The sequence below is a fragment of the Raphanus sativus genome, chromosome 3 (assembly GCF_000801105.2).
Source record: "Raphanus sativus cultivar WK10039 chromosome 3, ASM80110v3, whole genome shotgun sequence".
NCBI classification, from domain to species: Eukaryota; Viridiplantae; Streptophyta; class Magnoliopsida; order Brassicales; family Brassicaceae; genus Raphanus; species Raphanus sativus.
The window spans coordinates 12,931,809-12,949,217 of record NC_079513.1 but is presented as its reverse complement, the minus strand read 5'-3'; the positions used below and the strand labels follow the sequence as shown (position 1 = coordinate 12,949,217).

Sequence of the window (17,409 nt, the reverse complement as noted above, 5' to 3'; positions counted from 1 at the left end):
TGCTTCCTCTTTTAAAATCTAATTAAAATAAAAAATAACATTATCAACAAATCAATCTATAACAATTTTAAAAATTTCATCAATGAATGATACATTAGCAAAAGTTTATTAAGCGACTTCTAAATTAATATATAGTAGGATAGTAGAATGAGATTTTAAAACTGATTTTATAAATTAATTTATAATCTTTTATAGATGACTAAAAAACTCTTATAATAATTTAAATTATATATTAAGCCAATATAAATAATTTTTGAATTTTTTTTATAATTTATAATTGATTCATAAAACATATATGAATAATCTTATAAGATGTTAATAGTTATTATAATAATTTATGTAATAATATAATCTTTAAATAAGAATATAAAATTATTATATCAATTTTATAAACTTTATGTCGTTTATTATTTTATTTATAAACATAAAAAATTGATCAACTTTATTACTCTTTCTATAATTGCTACAATTAGTTACCATAAATCATTATTTGTAATATAGTTTATATTATTTGGTAAGTTATATTAATTGGTTGTTATAGACTTACATTTTCTTTTTAGATCTAATTAAAATAAAATTTAAAACTAAAAACCATCAACCAATCAAATTATAACAATTTTGTAAGAGTTTACCTATGATCGACACATAAGCAAAAATCACTGAAGTGTCTTCTCAATTATTCCCTCCGTTTCTAAATAAGTGTCACTTTGACATTTTTCACAGAAATTAAGAAAGCGACGAAAATATATGTAATTTGTTATTAATTACATCTCTCAGACCAATAGTATTTGAGATAAATAAAATTATTTATAAAATCAATACAATTTGCAATTAATTTCCAACTCAAAATAAGTATAATTTTCATTAGAATTGTAAAGTGACATTTTTGTGTAACAAGAAGAAAACGTTAAAATGACACTTATTATGAAATAGATTGAGTAATATAGAGTTTGATTAATATATTACAAGTTGATTAAAGAGAAATTTTCAGTTTTCATATTATAAATAAAGACTGAAAGCGTTTTTAAAATGTTCACCCGCAGCAAGTAAAATTTTGTTAAATATATTTGTTAACAGAAAATTTATCTCGTATGTCAAAATCTAGTTTATCATTAAAGATGAAACTAAATCTTCTTTTTGATCAAATATGAAACCAGGACCGTCTAATAGTATGTGCAAGTGGAGCGGTCGACGTGCAAGTGGAGCGGTCGACGTGCAAGTGGAACGGTCGAACAGGGTCTATGTTTAAAAATAAAAGAAAATTTAAGAAATTTTGAAAATAAATATATAAGATAATTTAAAACTTTAAACTTTTAGACATAATATTAAATTTAGAGCTGATAATATTTTTTGAACATGGTACATAAATAATTCGAGACGGTCCTGTATGAAACTAAATATTTAGTCCATAATGTCTGTACACTTGAATGTTGAAAGAGAAGGAAAAAAAATCGGTAACTAATTTCTCTGTGAAATAGAGGAAATTGATGAAAAGAATCTCTAAAAGAGGAAGTTGAAGAAATATAATCACACAAGAAACAGCTTTGTAAATTACAAGGATAAATGAATAGTAAATAAAATATATAAATAGGATTTTAGGCTCTTTATTTTCTTTCAAGATTGTTTACTAATATAATTTTGTTTACTAATATAATTTCAGATTATAGAAAATACCCCCTATGTATCACTGGTGTTTAAATATTTTTATTTTGTTTCGTAATAATTGATGTTCTCACAATTTTAAATACAATTTAATGTTATCTGAAATTTTTGACAAATCCCAAAATACTATATCTTTTTTATTGGTTAAATTAGTTTCGTTTAATGCTAATGCATAAAAGTTTGTATTTTCTTAATATTTATGTAGAAACTTTAAATCTATCTTATTAAAACAGAAACATTATGTTGGACCTAACATTTATTTTGTAAGTTTTTAAATTAAATACACCTTTATACTTTATAGTTAAACCTACATTAAATCACTAATGTTCATTTCTTTATACTACTATCTATGTTTCCAAACAATATACTTATTTCTTTATACTACTATCAATGTTTCCAAACAATATATTTTTATACTACTATCAATGTTTCCAAACAATACAATAATTAATCTTAGTTATTTTATATATATCATTTTCTCTTTAAAATTTTGTAGAAACGTTATAATTTCATAAATTGCAAAATAATGAACTTTAAAATTTGGATTATAAGATTACAAATTATGAAACTATTACAATTTAAATCCAATTAGATTACATATCGGTCATCCATCAGTTCAATCGGTTAGTCTCGGGTTTTAGTGATTTTTTTTAATATATTTTAAAAACCTAATTGAATTGTAAGATTTCCGGATTAACCGGTATAATTACAATCGGGTTGAATTTAAAAACACTGATTTAAATGCAAAAATATTTTAAATACACACTCTTTAAAAATTACCAAAATATTTGTTAAATTATTAGTGAAATTTTTCATCGTAAATTATTCCGCGCTTCCAAAGCGCGGGTCAAAATCTAGTATCCATTAAAGTGATATAGAGAAAGTACATGGTAAGAAAGTAAAATAGTACCATGCAGACTTTCTACTTCTGTTGAAACCGTATATTTGTATGTCATTGATTCAATAAAGACCAATAAATTCAGTTTATTTATTACGGCTTCGACGTGGTTGTATGGGACGAAAATGTTGACTTTGCTTTTTAGTACCGTCTCGGAAATTTCCATGAGCCATTATTATTATTTTCATCATCTCGCTAACGGGTAAATTCAAAGTACATAACAAGAAGTAAAAAAGTAGAAACCATGATTGATTGATTGTTTAACTGTGTGAATGCAAAGCAGGAGAGAGACAAGACAAATACAGTCCAGAAGAAATATTAATGCAAAGGGAGCTGCATTTTTTCAACAAAAAAATAACTGTATTTAACCATTATTCACCAAATAAATGCAGAACCTAAAATAATTAATACTCCCTCTTTTTCATTATGTAGGTAGTTTAAGCCAAAACTTTTTGTTTCACAATATGAGGTGTTTACCCAATTCAAAGTAACTTTTACATTAATTAGATATTGTATGATCAATCAAATAATACATGTCTTTTAATTATTGGTTGAATTTGTATATTAAATACTATTTTTCAAAAATAATCATTTTCTTGATACTAACACTTTTAAGTAGAACTACTTATAAATAAAAATAGAGGGAGTAATAACTTAAAATACTGCATGCAGATTATTGTGATGTTGCTTTTTTGTTCTACAGGTAAAGAAGAGAGGATATAGCCTCACAAAAAGCAGATGACTGTTGGATTCAATTTTGATTTATTCTTTAGATGGGCAGAGTTGAAAAAGTGGGCCGCATAGACAAAAGTCTATAACGAGATAAGCGAGCTCGAGACGAAGTTTTCGAGAGTCCAGAGATCGCGGAGTTGGTTGGGGAGAGAAAGATAAGGCATTTATAAAAGAAGAGGAGTGAACAAGTATTGGAGAACATGAAAAATCTAGAGAGAGAGCACACAATACACATCGACCTCATTTCACATCGTTTTAGACCTATTCTTTACTCAATTTCTTTTGTAGTATTGAATCTCATTTTTATTCATTGTAACCGATCTCTCATTCAATAAAAGTCAATTTTTTGTCAACCTATTTCCGATTACATCGTTGTGTTCTAAGGATATCGTTGTTTACATCATTTTCATTCCCCAATTTACATTACAAACATTATTAAATATTTAGTGTAGATTTTAGGATCTACAGTGAAAAATGCATTTCTTTTCTTTTTTTCTTTTAACCTATTATCTACTAATATTATAATAGAAATTAGGTGAGATAACCAAACAAAAACCCACAATTCACTATATAACCAAAATCACACTCTCTCTTTTTTTCGCTTCATATCTCTCTCTACCCTCTTTCTATAAAACTAATTTTAGTTGTTTCATATATCTACATCCATTAAAAGCAATTTAAAATTAAGGTACATTTCAATAAATCATAAAAATAATATGTTTAAAATAAGTTAGAGTTTATATTCAATGATACTTGTATTTATGATATTCGGGTACTCATTCGGTTCTCGGTTCAGTTTTCTTTTTTTCAGCTATAGAAATATAACCATTCAGTTATTTTTAAACTTTAGTTTTGGTTTATTTTTTTGGGTTTGGTTTCGGTTTGGTTTTTGGTTCTCGGTTTTTATGTCCATTCCTAATTGATTTTATAGTTGAGCCAAAAGGTAAAAAAAACCGAAAGTCGAATAAAGATACAAAAAATAATAGCAAAACAAGAATATTCTTTTTAGTTTTTGTAATTGTGATGAATTTTCATATACTGTAATTTACAATTTATATTTATTAGAATGATGATATTTATTGTTATTTTCAACATTATATTTATTACTTATTTATAATAAGTTGTATTTTGTTTAGGTATTTAATTTTCATTAGAATTCAAAATATATTTAATTACAATAATTTATTAATTTAATTTGATTTGCATTTGTTATTCTTAATTTGCATGGTTTGCATTTTTCTATTTGATCTGTATATTTGTTTGATCTGCATTTTTCTGCGTCACCCATTCGAAGCCTAGTTATTGTAGTGAACCAAGTCACCAACTAAATTTTGAACTGTGGCTGCGAAAAAGTCACAAACTAAATTTCAGATCTACTCTAGTAGCTAGTAGCTGATAATTAACAGCAAAAAGGGTCCTAATTACGTATTAATCACTAGAAATCCAATTAAAAATATTTATTTCTAACTGAAGAAATCTTGTTGGTAAAGATATAGTACATTATTAAAGCAATCATTATGATCTGAAACACAATCTCCGGGTAAACACAAATCAGATATCCATTTTTTATCTTATCTATTTTATTTGAAATAATTAATTATTCTATCTTATTCCATCCGTAGTTATCTGAATATCTAATTTTTAAAAAAAAATTTGAACAAATATCTGAATCGATCTGTAAAAATTAAAAAAATATTAAAATAAAAAATTTGAAATGATATAAATAATATTTTTTATTACAAAAAAATTTAATTCTAATAAATTACTTAGTGAATTTAGTAAATAAAGATACCATAAAACTTATACACAATATATAATTTATATATAATTCTTTAAATATATGCATATATCGGATCGGATATGCATTCTTAAATTACTAGTATTTGTGTATATTAATATTTATTTTACCGAATATCTAGATTTTTTCGATTTGAATCGAATCAAAACTTACAATATTTTGCTTAGCCCTATCTACTACTCATGAACAAATGGTCCAACCTAACATATCATCTCATTTAATTTGAGTTCTGAACAAAATTTATTATTACGATTATACAGAATTTTATTTTAAAAGCTTTTGGATAAAAATAAAGGAACGTGGAAATAAAACACACGAGCTACCATTTCGCAATCAAATCCAATACCAACACCTAAACTTATTTAAGGAATAGTGACACCTACTCAATGTTCCCTCCAGTTTCTCTCTCTAAACGACTCTTGAGTAAACACCAAACCTCTCTCTCTCTCCATCGACCAGACCAAAAGCTTCCTCACTGTCAGTTTTTGAATGCAACAACAAACATCAAGCGCTAGAAAGAACCAGAGTTTAACAAAATGTCTAAAACACCCTTTCTACTCCGTTTTGCTGTGATCGTTTTCTTCATCTCATCCTCCTCTGCCGATCAACGTCTCCACTCTCGCCAATTACTCCATCAACCCTTTCACCCCATCGTCACCTCCGCTCCACCACCGTCCTCTTCCCAACCTCCCTCGTCTTCCCCAAACAAACACCACCACCACAAGAAACATCCAGCGGCGCCTCCACCGCAAGATAAACACCTCTTCTCCTCCGTCACAAGCCCTCCACCTCCTCCTCCAACACCGCACTCAAACCCTTTCTTCCCTTCCAACGCCGTTCATCCCTCACCACCTCCACCAGCCTCAATCCCCACTTTTCCCGCCAACATCTCCTCTCTCTTCTTCCCGCCTCACAACTCATCCAAGCCTCACAACAACCGCCACGTCGCCAAACTCGTCTCGATAACCGTCTCCGTAGTCTCCTCCTCTGTTCTCCTCTCCCTACTCGTCGTCCTCTTCATCTTCCTCCGCCGCAACCGCCGCCGCCTCCGCCTCCGCCTCCCCGCGTACAACACCAAGTCCACGAGATCAGACTCTCTCCACCTCTTCAACGCCTCTCCTTCCGACCAAACTCGAAAACACAGACATCACAACACTTCATCCAGCACTTCCTCTGATTTTCTCTACTTAGGCACTTTAGTTAACTCCCGAAGCGAAGGCTTTGCTCCTCAGAAGTCTCCCGTCGCCGGCGTCTTGGAGTTACCACCAGCTCCGGCTTCTTCCTCTTCTTCCTCTTCTTACTCACACAACAATAAGCCAGGCTCCCCGGAGCTACGTCCTCTTCCTCCTTTACCCAAGCTTCCAGCTTTCTCTCCCGTTTACCTAAGCCCTGAACAGTTATTCCCTAAAAGACAAGACCTCGACGGAGATGAGGAAGAGTTTTTTTCTCCGAGAGGATCTTCCGGTCGTAAACAGAGCCCACCACGTGCCGTGGAGGATTTTTGTGTTGTTGTTGACAGGAGTGTCAACGGCTCCAACTCGTGTTCTCCGACGTCGTTTAATGATTCTCCTTCGAAACCTAAGTCGCTTAGTCCTCCTCTCTCGCTGCAAAGTCAAAGCAGCTCAAACGACGACGTTTTGAAAAAACCTGGTCCAGCTAGACCGCCACCTCCTCCTCCTTCTCCGCCGCAGTTTAATGACGTTCCTCCCACCACCACGTCTCTCTCGCCTTCTTCTGACGCAGAGAAGAAAGAGGAGACGATGAAACCAAAGTTGAAGCCTTTACATTGGGACAAAGTTAGAGCAAGCTCAAGCCGTGTTATGGTGTGGGACCAGATCAAATCAAACTCTTTTCAGTAAGTTAATAACCAACTTGAAACCGTTTCCCTTCTCTGCATACATGAACTAATAAGATATGATTCTTTGGTCTGTTGCAGAGTGAATGAAGAAATGATAGAGACATTATTTAGAGCCAATGATCCAAGTTCAAGAACAAGAGATGTCGGAAACGCAGGCCTTGTTCAATCTGTTAATCAAGAGAATCAGTTTCTTGATCCAAGAAAGTCACACAACATTGAAATCTTGCTTAGAGCTCTTAATGTAACTGCTGATGAAGTGTGTGAAGCTCTTCTAGAAGGTGAATAATTATTACACACTCTGTTATTATTACATATGCACTAGACCGGTTTTGGTTATTCTTGTCAAAACGTTTTTTCCTTGGTGATGAATCAGGCAACTCGGATACGCTTGGACCAGAGCTACTCGAGTGTCTGCTTAAGATGGCACCTACTAAAGAAGAAGAGGACAAGCTTAAGGAGCTCAAAGAGGATGATGATGATACTACTTCAAAGATTGGACCTGCAGAGAAGTTCCTTAAAGCATTGCTCAACATTCCTTTAGCCTTCAAGAGGATTCATGCAATGCTTTACATAGTCAACTTCGATTCAGAAACCGAGTACCTTAAAAGATCCTTCCACACACTCGAGGTAAACTCTACTTGTCCTCATTTTGCTAATTTAAAAAAAAAAACAGAACATTCATATGCATTTGATCAAACTATCAGGTTGCTTGTACTGAGTTAAAGAACACTAGGATGTTCTTGAAGCTTCTTGAAGCGGTTCTCAAGACCGGGAACCGGATGAATATAGGGACTAATAGAGGTGATGCACATGCTTTCAAGCTAGACACACTCTTGAAACTGGTGGATATCAAAGGGGCTGATGGCAAAACCACCTTGCTGCACTTTGTGGTTCAAGAGATTATAAAATCCGAAGGAGCTAGAGTTACTTCAACTCCCGCTCAAAGCCCTGTAGGAGATGATATAAATATAGCAGAGCAATCAGCATTCCAAGACGACCTAGAGCTAAAGAAACTTGGGTTGCAAGTAGTCTCGGGTCTCAGTTCTCAGTTGATAAACGTCAAGAAAGCTGCTGCAATGGATTCAACTTCCCTCAGCAAGGAGATAGCTGAAATCTCCAGCGGAATAACAAAAGTCAAGGAAGTGGTCATGGAGCTAAAGCAAGAAACTGGTGTAGAGAGATTCTTGGAGTCAATGAACTCGTTTTTGGACAAAGGGGAGAAAGTGATCACCGAGATACAATCTCATGGAATCAATGTCATGAAGATGGTTAAAGAAGTAACGGAGTATTTCCATGGGAACTCGGATTCTCATCCGTTCCGCATTTTTACCGTGGTTAGAGACTTTCTGACGATTCTTGATCAAGTGTGTAAAGAAGTTGGTCGTGTAAACGAGAGGAAAGTGTACGGATCACGACCTTCACCGTCGAACCAGACCGTCACACCGCTGTTTCCGGTGGTTAACATTAACCACTCAGAGCTGAGTCACGATGAGGACTCGTTCTAAGTGACAACGATTGGTTAAAGTATATTTAAGTGTTTTGGTTTTGTTTGATCCTTACTCGAGAACACATGTTACATGTACTTATTATTTATGAACATATTTATATTGATAGGTGAGAATTTATATGAAATTTATTAGATTTTGGAAGTAGTTCTGTGCAAGTTGTTATCGAGCTCTGGACGTGCCATTCCTGTCTTGAATTATGTCACGTGGATATGTATTTATTGTTTGAATCATTTCCTGCCAAGTGATTCGGTGGAGAAGGTTAAGGAACGTGTTTATCAATGGTTAGACATTAGGTAGTTCTTGATCAAAAAAGATCAAAATGAGGTTCTTGAGTTTTGATGTGGTGTTGTTTGACTCTACAACGTGCTTTCAGTGGGATGAATCCATTACTGGAATGTAAAGTTGATGATTTTGGTTTGGGCTAAAGAGAGTATGGCTAGGTACAGTTTTGATTGTGTTTTGTTTGCTTTAGAAGTGGCCGAGTTAGTTGGTGTGTTTAACAAACCAAGATTGGCTCTTAGATCTTTTTGGTGAGTGGAAGCTGTCTTGTGAAGGTTCAAAAGCAAATAGAGGTGCGTCTTTGATTGCTAAGGTTAATGAGCGTTTGTATCGTATGTTGCAGGTAGTCATTCTCCATGGCTAAGTCAGATTTTTGGTAAGTAAAAGTTACATTACCTCTTTATAATGTTGAGCTCTTTATACCTCTAGAATAGAGTTGTTGGAAGTCTTTGTGTATTTTTTCAAGACATTGATTGAGAAAAGACAATAGATTAAAGATGATGATCAGACACCTTTTTGTTGGCTCACACATGGACCTTGTGAAATAGGCATTTTAGGAAAGCTAAGATCATACAGCTTTGCAAACTTTCTTTCCCAATCAAGTTGAGAACCACCGTCCACAATTGAAATGATTGAGAAAAACACTTAGCCTAAAGAGAATAATCACTTTTTAAAAGTTGTTTTGTTGGCTGAAAGAAGGACCTTGTGAACAATTTGCAATTGCTTTTGGAGATTCTGTATATATGCAAGGTTTGTAAGAAATTATTGTGTTGGCTGACACAAGGAACTTGTGATCAAGGTGGTGTAAACTATATATTCTGTATAAATGCAAGGTTTAAAAATTATCGTGTTGGCTGACACAAGGAACTTGTGATCAAGGTGATTGTCCAAAGAGTTTGTCTCTGCTTCACTTTAGATCCCTTTAGGTTTCATCGGTCAGACAAAACTTAACAACAAATGGGCCAATATAAATATTAACACATAGGCTTGAGTTTAAACGTCCAGTTTCTTGAAACTTTGGCGAAATAAAGATGGCGAAAAACAGTTATACGAATGGGCCATGAGTCTGTTGCTGCTGCAATCCATTTCCAATTTTATACCAATGACATAGTCATTCACACACCCCCTACTTACTCGAGGTTTAGTCGACTCTTTTTCACAACAAAAGGCAAAAAGCTTATGTAATTCTAGAGAGATTGTTGAGATACTACGGGTGTGCTATTCTAAATGATCTATATAGTCTGATTTATATATTATCTGTTGTAGTAGTTTCGTTGGGTAGATTATTAGGATTCGGGCCGTAAAGGAGGATATCGTGTTGATCAAGCAAGGAAGATGAGTAGATAGAAAACTTGTGGAGCAAGTTATACACCTGCTGATTTCTTAATTCTTATCTTAAAGTCAATCCGTGGTAGAGCAGTTGTTATCATGCTCAACTCTGGTGTTCATTATCGAGGTTTCGTTTCTCTTCTTTTTTCCTATAAAGCTTCTCAAGTGAGATGCATAAACAATTTCTTGATACTAGACCGAGCAAATGTCGATCACACACAGAAACTACACCATGACACAACAATTATTTTTTCTCTGTTTTTCTCCTAGGCATGCATTCTTCCTTGTCTTGACGGGTATATGAACATTGCCATGGAGGAAAACCGAAGAGGACGTAAATGGCCAGCTCTAAAACAAATACAGCGACGCTTTTATGCGTGGTAACAACAGTAATAATCTAATCTAATCGTACCTCAGTCATATTTATCTAAATTGCTTACTTTTTTGTAGTGTACGTATCTGGAAATTTTGATGTCTGCATGGTACAGTTCTTTACATCAGCACAACGAACAAAACCCCGGCAGAAGTAGCCTAGCTTTCTTGCATCGCCATGAATGGCCAATCTTTTTTTTCTATCTCTAGCGTTTGACTTGTAGGATTTATAACAACCATAGATTTATAAAATTGTATTTACCATTACACCTGTTTTTTTTTCTATTACAACTCTGACACTGTTTGCGTCGGAATATCATCTACAGATGTATCCCTAAAGATGTTTACATAATATTTTTTTTGCGTTTATATTTACATGTTAAATCATTTTCACGTTTTTTTAAAAAAGAGACCAAGGTTTTAATGGAAAACATTGTTTAACATAGTAAATATTATGGTCTTATCTCTTTTAAAAAAATTACAGTGAACATAACAGCAAATGCAGAATAAAATATTATGGTCTTATCTCTTTTTGAAAAATTACAGTGAACATAACAGCAAATGCAGATTTCCCTTTTATCCATTTGTGTTTTCTTAAAAAGCTAGCTCTAAGTTCGCAAAAAAAAAAAAAAAAAGCTAGCTCTTGTTCTGATTCTCTTATCTGAAGGAAGAACCTGTGTATTCATTTTGGTTTAAGGAAAACACTTTGAGAGAGAAAAGGAGAGATGGAGAATAAGAGAGGACATGTATTGGCAGTGCCATATCCAGCGCAAGGACACATAACACCAATCCAACAATTCTGTAAGCGACTCATCTCTAAAGGTCTCAAAACCACTCTCGCTCTCACCACTTTCATTTCCAACTCCATCAAACCTGACCCATCTGGTCCAGTCTCCATAGCCACCATCTCCGATGGCTACGACCAGGGCTTCGACTCATCTGGCTCCATCCACGACTATGTCCAAAGCTTTAAAACCTCTGGCTCTAAAACCATTGCAGACATCATCCGCAAACACGAGACAAGTGACAACCCCATTACTTGTATCCTCTATGATTCTTTCTTGCCTTGGGCCCTTGATGAAGATGTATATTCTGTATCAGTTCGTGAAGTACTACAGGAGATAGTACATGTGTGTGTCATGAAGATGGGCTGAGTTGGAGTTCGTGTTTTGTGATATCGGTGGGCTTGATAAGCTTGGAGAAGAAATAATATATTTACTGGAATATTTACATTAAGTGTAAACGGTATTAATTGAAGAGAAAAAGGCAAGAGAGTTATTTCCTAAAGAGAAAATAGAAAGTTGCTTAAGTTGCTTTTGGAAGAACTTGTGGAGCAAATTCTGGTTATCTACATAAGGAGGACGTGCCTCCATAGAGAAAGGTATCTCTGCTAAAAAGAAGAAAAGTTGAGAGATTATTCTGGTGTTGCTTGTGTGATCAAGTCTTTGGTGTCACTGCTCTGCGTTAGGTGTTGACGTAGTTGGTGAAGTACTTCCGAGAAGTGGAAGATTGAAGTCTGAACTCAGGGGGAGTTTAGCTCGGGGTTTGGAGGATCCTGATAAACAAAAGTCTAGACTCTAGGGTGAGTTTTAGCTTAGGATTGGGCTAATCCTAAAGGATTCTTGTAATAGAAAAGATTGGTGTAAGACTTTCTTGTTCTAGTGAATTCGAAAAGATAAACTTGTGTCTTTTACTTTCTGCACTTTAATTCTCTGCTCTCACTACATTAACACTTGACGTTGCCCGAGAGTTTGGTTTAGCTGCGACTCCTTTCTTTACGCAGTCTTGTGCTGTAAACTACGTTTACTATCTTTCTTACATAAACGATGGAAGCTTGAAGCTTCCCGTTGAAGAGATGCCTTTTCTTGAGCTTCAAGATTTGCCTTCTTTTTTATCTGCTCCTGGATCTTACCCTGCTTACTTGAGATGGTGTTCCAACAGTTTACAAACTTTCAAAAGGCTGATTTCGTACTAGTTAATAGCTTCCAAGGGTTGGAGCTTCATGTTAGACCTCTTTTCTTTCAACTTTCTCAACCATGTTGTTTTGTTGTTCATGTCCTAATTGCTATGTTCTTGTCCTAATTAGTCTTTTTTGTTACAGGAGAAGGAGTTGTTGTCAAAAGTTTGTCGTGTGTTGACAATTGGTCCGACTATTCCATCAATGTACTTAGACCAAAGGATCAAATCAGACACAGACTACGATCTGAATCTCTTTGATTCGAAAGACACTGCCATCTGCACTACCTGGCTCAACACAAAGCCACAAGGGTCTGTGGTGTATGTAGCATTCGGGAGCCTTGCTAAGCTGAACAATGTGCAGATGGAGGAACTTGCTTCAGCAGTAAGCAACTTCAGCTTCCTGTGGGTTGTCAGAGATTCAGAGGAGGCAAAACTGCCATCAGGGTTTCTTGAAACACTCGATAAAGACAAGTGCTTGGTCTTGAAATGGAGTCCTCAGCTTGAAGTTCTATCGAACAAAGCACTACAAGAAAACAAGTCTATTGCAAGGGAAATTTGCAAGAGAAAAATTTCCTCGCAAATTTGAGATATATTTGCAACGAAATTGCAAGAAAAGTTATCATCCTCGCAAATCTCTTGCAAATTTGCAAGGAAAACATTTCTCTCGCAATTCCCTCGCAAATTTGCAAGAAATTTGCGAGGAAAATGTCTCCCTCGCAAATTTGCAAGAGATTTGCAAGGGTAGTTACAGCGTCCTCGCAAATCCCTTGCAAATTTGCAAGATTAAAATTCTCTCGCAAATTTGCAAGGGATTTGCAAGAACTTTATATGTCTATCTTGTTTTCTTATAATTCTTGAAACTTGAACTTGATATTACTAAGTACTAAATATCAAAACTTTATAATTTATACAATAAACACACATCAACTAAATTTCCAAAAAAAATAAAACAAAATTTCACGTTAATTATTTTTTCCAAACAAAAAATACACAATTCATAGTAGTTCACCAAAAATATACCAAACCCCAAATGAAACCCTAATATTATTGATTTATGAATTTGCAAGTAAGTTGCAAGGAATTTGCAAAAGATCCCTCGCAAATCCCTTGCTAATTTGCGAGAGAATCTAATTTCCCTTACAAATTTGCAAGGGTTTTGCGATAGACTCGTTGCAATTTCCTTGCAAATCTATGTTTCCAAATTCGAGTTTGCCTTTTTAAATCCTTAAACCCTAAACGAGTTTTAAACCTAAACTCCAAACAAAAAATTTGAACTTCAATATTCTAATATTAAATATTAAATTTAACTTGACATGTTAAATATAAACTCAAAAATTATTTCCTTTTCAAAAATTAATCTCAAATCTCAATACCCTATACTCTAACCTCTATTTTAAATTCAAAACTTTAAATCTAAACTCTAAATAACAACTTTTCAAACGTAAATATAATTATTAAAATAAATTCAGATTTGTTTTCAAATTTTAGCTTAAAATCTTATATCAATACCCTAAACCTTTAACCCTTAAACTCTATATATATCATACTCCAAATTAACCAATACCATAAACTCTAACTAAAATCTTAAAACTGATATTTTCAATTATCTAGCTTCAAATCTTGTAGTGTTAGTGTATAGAAAACATAATAAAATCCTAAAACAAATTAACTATAAATTTGCAAGGAAATTGCAATGATTCTCTCGCAAATCTATTGCAAATTTGCAAGGGAATAATTTCCATCGCAATTTGCAAGGAACTTGCGAGGGTTCCGTTGCAATTCCCTTGCAAATCCATGTTTCCAAACTCTAGTTTGTCTTTTTAAATCCCTAAACCCTAAACGAGTTTTTAAACTCTAAACTCCAAACAAAAAATTTAAACTTTAATATTCTAACATTAAATCTTAAATTAACCTAACATATTAAATATAAAACCAAAAATTATTTTTTTTTTCAAAAACTAATCTCAAATTTCAATACCCTATACTTAACCTCTATTCTAAATTCATAACATTAAATCTAAACTCTAAATAAAAACTTTTCAAACGTAAATATAATTCTTAAAATAAATTCAAATTTATTTTCAAATTTAGCTTAAAATCTTATATCAATACCTAAACCTTTAAACCTAAACCCTATATATATCATACTCCAATTTCACCAATATCATAAACTCTAACTAAAATCTTAAAACATATAATTTTTATTATTTAATTTCAAATTTTGAATTGTTTATAAAGTAAAATTTAAAAAGTAAATATAAAGAAACATATTAATGTATAGTAAACATAACAAAACCCTAAAACAATTTAACTATAAATTTGCAAGGAAATTGCAATGGTTTCCTCGCAAATCAATTGCAAATTTGCAAGGGATTAAGCTCCATCACAATTTGCGAGGGATTTGCGAGGGATCCGTTGCAATTCCCTTGCAAATCTATTTTCCCCAAAATAAAAAAAAAAAGAAAAGAGGAGAAGAGTTTCCAGAACTAGGGTTCGTATATAATTACATAAACCTAATGCTCTTCATTTGTTTGAGCCGTCAAGAAAAAAAACCAATTTTTTTTTAATCTTTTCTCTCCTCTTGCTGGACCTCTCTCTCTCGCTCTCCCGTGTTTGCTCTCTCATGCTTACCTCCATGGCTCCTCTCCGACCACACCGCCATATCTCTACTCCTCGCCGGCTCTCCTCTCTTCTCACACCGCCGGATCTCCTCTTTCTTTCTCACGCCGGCTCACCTCTCTCTGTCTTTCACACCAATGAACGTTATTCCACAAAGCTCTTGCTCAGCGTCCCACCACCACCACGGTTCGAACTCTATCTCTCTCTCTCTCTCTCTCTCTCTCTTTCTCTCTCTCTCTGTCTCTCAGTTTTGAACTGTTTTTTTTCAGGAATGTAGAAGCAAGGCAAGACAAGGCACACCACGGTTAGATTTGATTTCTTTCATTTGGTAAAGGAAGTTGAAGGATGGAGAAGAAGCTTGATGGTTGAGGAGACCAGGGAAGCCGTGGTCGCAGGGTGGTGGTGCGGCTGGTGGTGAGGCGAAGGAGGCCAGAAGCGGAGGAGTCATTGAGGCGGCTCTTTCATTTTAGGGTTTGAGATTCTTTAATCCGGTTTAATCAACTAAACTGGTTTAATTAACTAAACCAGATTGTTGTAAATTAACTTTTGTTTTAAGATTTTTATTCATGTATTTACATTTATCTAAATGTATCAGTTTAATATATATTATATAATTTATTTGTAATTTTATTTTTGTATTTTTTTTAATATTTTTAAAAAAATTTGCGAGGGAACATTTCAAATGCAGAGCTCTTGCAAATTTGCAAGAGAATTAAATTCCTCGCAAATTTTGCGAGAGAAGATATTTCCGTTGCAAATTTGCAACGGAAATACGTTCGTTGCAAATTTGCAAGGAAAATTTGTTCGTCGCAGATTTGCGAGTGTTTTGCAAGCGATTTAAATTTGCGACTAAGGATTTGCGAGAGAATCAGTTCGCTTGCAAATATCTTGCAATCGACGATTTGCAACGGAATTGCAATGCAGTTTTCCCTTGCAACAGACAAGTTTTCTTGTAGTGAAGCCATCGGTTGTTTCTTGACTCACTGTGGCTGGAACTCAACTGTGGAGGCATTAACCTTTGGTGTTCCCATGGTGGCTATGCCTCAATGGACTGATCAACCTATGAACGCAAAGTACATACAAGATGTGTGGAAGGTTGGAGTTAGTGTGAAGACTGACAATGAGAGTGGGATTGCAAAGAGGGAAGAAATTGAGTTAAGCATTAAGGAAGTGATGGAAGGAGAGAAGAGCAAAGAGGTGAAGGAGTATGCGAAGAAATGGAGTGACTTGGCTGTCAAGTCACTCAGTGAAGGAGGCTCTACAGATATTAACATTGAGAAATTTGTTTCAAAGGTTCAGAGGAAATAAATTATCACATGAAGTTGCAAAGGTTTCTTCTATAGTGTCTTATTGAGTCAGTCTTTCATTCAGTATAATGTTTAAGTTGATTCTACATCTGGTTACTTCCCAATCTTACAATGTTTTCTACCATATATTGTCTTCCTTTCAATAGGCTTTTCAGGTGTCTGTCATTACTCATCACTATCCGTTTTTCGATTTAACCACTGGTATTTTAGTTACAACGAACATGACCTCGGCAGATAGAGTCTAGCTATTTTGTATTTTACCATGTTTGACCAGATGTTTTTTTGGAACTAATTTAATACATTAAAAATATATGTAGTTGAAATGGTTTAACGATTTATAATTTGCTTCTAAGTTAAATGTAGACCAAATAATATCTTAATATACATCAAATTAGTTCAAAAATATTTAGTTGCTAGTAATCATGTCGAAAGAAAGTTTGATCACTCTTTAAGCTTAGACTAAAATAAAGCCAACGAGTTAAACCCAACCAATATGGTGTATTTTACCATGGAGTTTGATAACACTTAGAGCAACTCTAATAGTAGTATTTTACCATGAAATTCTTAAGTTATATATTTGTGTATATATATATATATTAAATATTATTTAATTAAGAGTATGCTAAAATATATAGTTTAAGAACCCCCATGGTAAAATACTACCATTGAAGTTGTTATTATAAGTTTCAATTTTCGGCCTCTCAAGACATGTTTTCTTTTGCCCTTAACTGTTGTCAACGATCGGATCTGCGCACAGCCGAATGAAACATTGGTCTTGACTCCCGAAAAATTTATAGGGTTTTTACATAGAAATAGATTCCTAGCCATTAACATCGATCCCCAAAATTTTTAGAGTTCTCAAGAAAGTTTCAAGCCCCCAATCCGGCCTTGTCGTTGTCCACTCAATTTCTTCAACTTTTTGGCTTGTTTTAGGTGACCTCTCGCCGCCTCTATCATTGTCACTTGCAGTGCAAACCTAACATATGTGGTGTTTAGTGCAATCGTTCCATGATCCACTCCAATTTCTTTTTCTTTAGTTTTTTTTTTTGGTAACATATAAAAATTAGATAGTAATATTGAGTTCAAAA

General features: G+C 33.9%; 4 protein-coding genes across 4 annotated transcripts; all 4 read left to right on the top strand.

The window, feature by feature from the left end:
• The first annotated feature begins 5,402 nt into the window (after positions 1-5,402).
• On the top strand, positions 5,403-8,597 carry LOC108844417 (formin-like protein 2). Its single transcript, XM_018617675.2, has 4 exons — positions 5,403-6,945; positions 7,027-7,226; positions 7,322-7,575; positions 7,653-8,597. Exons 1-4 carry the CDS (start codon positions 5,627-5,629, stop codon positions 8,451-8,453), a joined length of 2,574 nt encoding a protein of 857 aa, XP_018473177.1. The 5' UTR covers positions 5,403-5,626; the 3' UTR covers positions 8,454-8,597.
• A 2,564-nt stretch (positions 8,598-11,161) lies between these two features.
• Positions 11,162-11,590, top strand: LOC130494503 (UDP-glycosyltransferase 74F2-like). The gene has a single exon (XM_057006327.1). The coding sequence runs from the start codon at positions 11,162-11,164 to the stop codon at positions 11,588-11,590; it is 429 nt and encodes a 142-aa protein (XP_056862307.1).
• Positions 11,591-12,174: 584 nt separating this feature from the next.
• Positions 12,175-12,981, top strand: LOC108847009 (UDP-glycosyltransferase 74F2-like). The gene is made up of 2 exons (XM_057006326.1): positions 12,175-12,440; positions 12,538-12,981. Exons 1-2 carry the CDS (start codon positions 12,363-12,365, stop codon positions 12,979-12,981), a joined length of 522 nt encoding a protein of 173 aa, XP_056862306.1. The 5' UTR covers positions 12,175-12,362.
• A 1,756-nt stretch (positions 12,982-14,737) lies between these two features.
• Positions 14,738-16,519, top strand: LOC130494650 (UDP-glycosyltransferase 74F2-like). The gene is made up of 2 exons (XM_057005295.1): positions 14,738-15,200; positions 15,284-16,519. Exon 2 carries the CDS (start codon positions 15,933-15,935, stop codon positions 16,320-16,322), a length of 390 nt encoding a protein of 129 aa, XP_056861275.1. The 5' UTR covers positions 14,738-15,200; positions 15,284-15,932; the 3' UTR covers positions 16,323-16,519.
• Positions 16,520-17,409: the final 890 nt, after the last annotated feature.